Here is a 7,013-nt window from a genome sequence, read left to right as displayed (position 1 = left end):
ACGTGTATTTGACTTTCTTCTTTCAGACGAACTCAATGAAAGTTATATTAGAAAGTACCCTGGCTCTTCCAAGCTTTATAATGGCAATGTCAGAGTTTTTGAATCTCTAAAAAGTGCATAAATCTTATAAAGTTATAAATATGGATATTTTTTTTACAAAAACCCATCGCTTCGTTTCAGAAGGCCTTTATTAACCCACTGCAGTCGTATGGATTGCTTTTATGATGATTGATGCACTTTTATTGGGCTTCAAAAACTCAGGTAGGCTACCATTCACTCCCATTATAAAGCTTGGAAGAGCCGGGATATTTTTTTAAATAAAACTCTGATTGAGTTCGGCTGAAAGAAGAAAGTCATATACACATGGCTTTAGGGCGAGTAGATTATAGGATTATTTTAATTTTGGGGTGAACTATCCCTTTAAAGCTGTAATCATCAGCTCCGAGTGAACTATTGCTCTACAGAGGGGTGTGTTTCCCAAAAGCATTGCATAGCCAATGGTTACAAGCTCCTCTGAATTGTGTTGGTGAAGACGACTATAGTTGGCTTTAAGGAAACTCACCCCATGGCCAATAAAAAGAGCAAAGCATTTTGTCCATAAGAGTTATTAACAAGGAATCACAAATTAATGCTGCTCAAATTAATCTTGTGTTAGAAGAGCTTAAAGGTGCTTTAATAATTTGAGCACTAAAGCTGTGCTGCTGATTGTCTTTTTATTGGAACTGCAGTGTTTAATTACTCATTTCTAGTTGGCAAGATGACTTTAACAGTACAGTGCAAACAATAATTAGGTCAATGGCACATTATTTTGGCCAGTGAACACCGAAATTGAAAGGGAAGTCTCTTAATGTCTTCTGGCAGTGTGTCTATTGTTCTCCATGCATTTCACAGATGCATGCAAGAAATCAATATAGCCTATTATGAAGAGGAATAAGAGGAACGTTATTGGCTTTTGGAAGATAGTAAATGTTAAAGCTACTAACATAAAGATGAATGAATATGCATGTTACTTGACTACAGTTTTGCATTTTTCATCATACATTCACAAATTTCTTTTGATTTCTTTTTAATACACAAATTATAGAAACTATATATATATAAAAAAAAATGATTCAACTGTTATTAAAATCATGGAAGCCCAGTTTGCATTTACTTAGTATTACAAGAATGGCTTACATGTTTATTATAAATTGTATTTGCATTTGAAAAAGAAATAACGATATTTCAACCAAGAGACCAAAGCACAAAAGTAAAGCAAAAAATCTAGTTTTCCGAACTGTTTGTCAAATCAACACTGGCTAGTCATAAACAGCATAAATATCATTTGACTTGAAATACGATCTCAGTTATGACGCAAACGTTGTCTTTTGAGTGAGTTTCGAATCGATTCATCGAGATTGACAGATTTGCGGAAATTAATCACATTTACCAACTTAAACGCCATTTTGCTACTTAAGTTTGAAACAAAGATGCAGTTGAATCACCATGACAGGATTGCATGGAAGAAACTAGTCCAGTGACGTGGTGTTTGCTAAACTTAGCCGAAAAAAAAAAATCAATCATCACGATATTTAGCATTTTGCTTTATGCATCATATAAATATTCCGTGAATATATCGGCCAGCCCTAGTAGAGTGTTTAGAGTCCAGTCACGGATGGGTTAAACGAGCTCGCGCTGAAGGCGCATCATATCTGAGACAGCAGGAGGAAACGCTCGCTCGCGCTCCACACTTGCGCTCGATCCTCCAGCATCCTCCACGCGTCTCTGTCCAACTCACAGGAATAACCCACACCACTTCAGCTGTGCGCGGATGCCTCTTTAAACCCCGAGCGTCTCCACACACACACACACACACACTGATTTAGATCTGCACAGACAGAGCTGCTGATCTCCGGCAGGTCCAGTTGGATGCTGGACCCCGGAGCCGCGTCCGCGCGATGCCCGGCCATCACTGGATATAAATGACAGATCCAAGTGTGTGTGACTTCAGTGCGCCGAACCAGAGGCTGCATGGGAGATGAACGCAGCCGCCAAACATCAGCCTGATCTGCTCGAGAGACCCGCCAGCCTCCTGGTACCAACATGGGTAAGAAATCCAGCTCCAACTCAACTAATGTGCTGACAGATCGGAGCAGGCACCTAGGAGCCATTACAGATCAGGTAGTTTTGAGCTAGTACGCATGCAAGGGAAAATGTGCGAGTGTAAATGCAGCTTTTCGGTGTCAGGCGCGTTTAGATTAGAGTAACTTGCTTAACTAACTTTGGGTTACACTTTATTTGGTAAGACTTTATTTTACAGTGAAATTACTATAGTAACTACATGTAACATAGGCTATAAATTGTGCATTAATTACGTAGAACTAACCCTAATCCTAAACTAATTATTACTTAAATGTATAATTACACTGTAACACTGACACATTAACATAAATTGTAACCCTTTTTTGTTCTTTTTACAGTGTAATTATACATTTAAGTACTGAGTAAGATTGATTAAATAGGGCTGTATGGGTTAGGATGAGGGTTTGGTTTGGTTGAGGGTTAGTTGCATGTAATACTGCATACTTTACTGTTATTACTGTACATGTAACATATGTAACAAGGACCGTAAAATAAAGTGTTACCTAACTTTTTTATGATTGAGATGTGCTGTGAAATCCAACACAATCTCATGGTAGTATTTGTTGTGACTAATGAATTGCATGGCAGAGAGATTACACATGATATTTCTTCAGATGCTCCTATTATATTAGTAAAAAAAAAGAGAGAAACTATTATTGGATTTGAGTCAGTTAGAGTTTTATTTTATTTTGAGTGACACTTTTTGTCACATATGAAGAAAAAAAATGGTGGTGAAATATTGTACGCAGTTGCATTACACATACCATGTGACTAATTACAACTGACAGGTGTGAGATGTGCAGTTGTTTTATGTTAAATATATTTTGAGTAGATATTTTCTGTCATATATCTTGTGCATTTTAAAATGGTGCTTTGCAGATCTGAAGACAGCCAATCATTTTGTATGTGGACGACAACCCTAACGTTTCTGAGCTCTCAGATTTACAGTGTGACTTTTAGACGTATAGGCTTTTCCTCGTCGTGTTGTCGTTGTTGTTTTTGGAATATATTGGCATTTCTGCACTAAAATAAATACGGTGCAAAGTGAGTTCGTAGCAGAGTATAATAATTAGGTTTTTAATATAAATGAGGTGTGGGAGAAAGAGGGCCAGATAACGAGCTATTAAAATACAATTTAAAAGAACTGGAAAGTAATGTAAAAAAAATCTCATTATTGCTTCAGCATTGGTGATTAAAAAAATAACAATACAACCATGCAGGAAATGTTGCATAATTGATAGAAGAAATCAAAGCAGATTTGAGGTGACAGTGTAATCTCAAGGCAGAATGAGTTTTTGTGCTATTGTTCCCATTTGCTGTATTCCTCTTTGTGGAGATAATGATGTGTGACAGTGTGGAGTGGCTTCATTCGCACTGTTCCTGAGGTGTTCGGAGATGCCCTCTCCCAGGATTTGCTCAGCCAAAGCTGATTGCTGCTTTATTTGTTTTAACACGTTCTGTCTGGTGCTGCGCATTTGTGGTGGGCATGTTCTTCTTAATTGGTAAATGGAGTCTTGCCAGTTGCACTGCAGGACCTTTGTCAGATTTGGAGGGATTTTCAGAGGTATCAATAAACGCTGGCTCACTGCTTTAGGTTTTGACGAGAGTTACCCCCCAAAAAACAGGCAGAGAGGCTCTGTGAAAGAGACTGGATGTCAGTGAGAACAGAAATCAATACAGATTTTTTCCTAATAAATGTGTTCTTGAGCTTCATCCAGTACAGTGAAATCATTCGTCTGATATCTGCTCAGAGAGAGAGTCAAAGGCAGGAGAGCAGAATGATGTTACTTCATTGAGGAACGCAGCACTAAAGCAGTTATTATGATGATTATTGTGCTGCATGGAGTTTGTATCTCAGAGGCTTTTAGGCTTCACCTTTGATCTGATCTTTAATCTCTCAGATGAAAACTGTGGTCATGTGATAAAGCGAGACTTGAGTGAATGATGAGTATGCATGACAAAGACAGCCAGATGACCAAACTCAAACTGTACTTACTCTATAAAGCACAGGTATGGTTTAGTAGCCTACTTCTGTTATGGATTTTCAGCTTGCTTTCATGTAAATGTCAATATAACAATGTGCAATGAATGATTACAAACTGTCGTGCTCATAACTAGTGAGTAAACAGAACCCAAAAGCATCATTGGTATTGTAATATTTTAATCTTCAGAGGGTGATGCTTGTATAATGTAAATGCATACAATGCTGTGCTGCTTTTACTTTGTGTTTTACCCATTTTCTAATGAAACAGTTTTCCTGCTGATTCACTTGCCCGTTAAAAGGAATGATGTAAATACAACTAAAGATGAATAATTGTGTAAATATACACAAAACTAAAATATATGCATATTTTTACTTTTATTTATATGCAATAAAAGTATGCTTAAAGTCAAAGCATCAAACCTTGTAATATACATTTTAACTTATATTACATATTATAAATATAAGTAACAGTATGCTTTGTCAAACCATCAAACCTGGCATTATAGCATGTATGCATATTTCTATTGTTATTTACTTATTATTAAGTAAATAGCAGCAAAAATACGCATACATATTGCAAGGTTTGACAAAACATACTATGTATGCATTTATTTTACAGTTATTTACTTTTATAATACTTATATACAGTAATATGCAACATAAGTAATATTGTAAGGTTTGACAAAGCATACCATTACTTATATTGCATATTATAAGTGAATAACAGAATATGCATACATATTGCAAAGTTTGACAAAACATACTATGCATGCATATTTTTACTGTTATTTATTTATATAATATGCAATATATATCACAAGGTTTGACAAAGCATATTGCATATTATTGTTATTATTATAAGTAAATAACAGTAAAATATGCATACATATTGCAAGGTTTGACAAAACAAAACATATTTTTACTGTATTTAAATACAAAATGCAATATAAGTAATATTGCAAGGCATAGCATTATATTACTTATATTGCATATTATTATAAATAAATAACAGTAAAAATATGCAAACATATTGCAAAGTTTGACTATGTATGCATTTTTTTTCTTTTACTTATATGTCATATAAGTAAAAGTATGCTTTGTCAAACCATCAAACCTTGCAATATGTATGCATATTTTTGCTGTTATTTACTTATACTGTATAATATGCAACAAGTAATATTGCTAGGTTTGACAATACATACTATTACTTATTGCATATTATATAAGTAAATAGTCGTAAAGATATGCATACATATTGAAAAGTGTCATGATTACTGTCTCATGTTCCCCTGTTTTGTTTTGGACTCTTATTTTGTGGTATAGTTTTGTTGTCATTGTTTTTGTGGTTTGACTGTGTATTTAGTTCCTGTTTCCTTTGTTTCCATTGCTTGTCTTGTTATTTTCCATAAATACTCTTGTTCGTCTCCTAAGCAACTAATCACTTACAGCCCTTGTTACCTTGTGTATTTATATTATAGGAGTATGCACAAATATGCATACATATGCATGTTTTTACTGTTATTTAGTTATATGCATACATATTATAAATATGTAAATATAATAGTAGTATTCTGTCAAATCATCAAACCTTGAAACATGTATGCATATTTTTACTGTAATTTATTATGCAGTGTAAGTAATAGAATGCTTTATGTCAAAAACATAAAACCATGAGCTAAAACTGCAGACTTTGCAACTCTGAAAGCATCATAATTGTATCAAAAAATATCTCGTAATTAATGAAGATGATTTACATTAGTCATGTATAGCAGATGTAAATTTCAGATTAACTCGCATAATCGCTATGTAACCGCAACCTCCACCTCGACAAATGATGTCTCTTATGTGTGCTTGTGCAGATGGGCATGTGAGCCACTAATCTGGCTCTTATTTATATTTGTGAGATTTGATTCAGATCCAACTCACACATGTGTCTCTGGAAACACTGCTGGAAAGTTCTCCTGTGCTTGTCTTTGGGATTTGGAGACTTTGCTAGTGCGCCTCACGGAGGCTGTGATTGGCACATAAATGTTATAACCTTAAAAGTCACAAATCTTTTATTCATGTTCTGCAGGACCAGACTCAGGGTTTTGTAATCTGATAGTTGCAGCTGTATCTCTAACAGGTTTAGTCGTGGGGTTGCTTTATAGTCAACTAGCATGGTATTCATAAACCTTGGTAATATAATTCAGGTTTTGACATCTTTAAGCAAAATGAGAGTGATGTTTGTCAGTGCAGAAGTTTCTGATGTGTTGTAGCAGTAAGTGCCATGACAGGTTGTTATCAGGGCTAGTTAGTTGCCCTCCGGTTGATACAGCGTTTTGTGTTTTCACTGACCGTCTCCTGTGATCTTCTGGTCTCTAGATACAGCTCGGGTGAAAATTGCTTCGTAAAATAACAGCACACCTCGCCTCAACACACACCATTTGAGGAAGTTTAACCCTGTAAAGCCTACTGGATCAGATTTGATACGCAGATTTTTAAGGCCCCTAAATGATCAACATGATCAAACCTGTTACACACAATCTACTGTACACGACGTGCCTTTTGCCGTTTGATTGATAGTTGATACTTTTTCAGCAAGTAAAGCTCACCTTCCTTAAGCTCGTGATTCACGTGTATTTTTTTGCAGTCTGATTTTTAGTCAGTTAGTAATATTTCAAGATCAGCACTTACTGGACTGGAGCATCTTAGGTTTACAAGATTATGTATGCATCATTTTTTTGTAAAATCATATTCAAATGTGAGACTCAAATATGATCATCAGGCTTTTGAGGAAGGTTTATTTGTTCATCTCTCAATCATCATTGTGTTGCATTGCATTATATGTTTTAAAACTACAGAGATTTGATCATAAAACTAAGCATTTAAATATCATCTTACTAAGACGTTATTGGAAGACATAGAG

General features: G+C 35.3%; 1 protein-coding gene across 2 annotated transcripts in view; it reads left to right on the top strand.

Moving 5' to 3' along the window:
• The first annotated feature begins 1,748 nt into the window (after positions 1 to 1,748).
• The window catches only part of sntg2 (syntrophin, gamma 2), a 78,626-nt gene continuing 73,361 nt past the window's right edge, over positions 1,749 to 7,013 (top strand). For both annotated transcript variants that reach the window (XR_014625758.1, XM_084393581.1), the window contains exon 1: positions 1,749 to 2,086. Coding sequence is in view for 1 of the 2 variants with exons in the window: in XM_084393581.1 (XP_084249707.1) it covers positions 2,018 to 2,086 (69 nt within the window). In the remaining variant the exon portion in view is untranslated. The remainder of the gene's footprint in view (positions 2,087 to 7,013) is intronic.

Source organism: Rutilus rutilus (genome assembly GCF_951802725.1).
Source record: "Rutilus rutilus genome assembly, chromosome: 21".
Taxonomy (NCBI): Eukaryota; Metazoa; Chordata; class Actinopteri; order Cypriniformes; family Leuciscidae; genus Rutilus; species Rutilus rutilus.
This window is presented reverse-complemented; position numbering and strand designations above follow the sequence as displayed.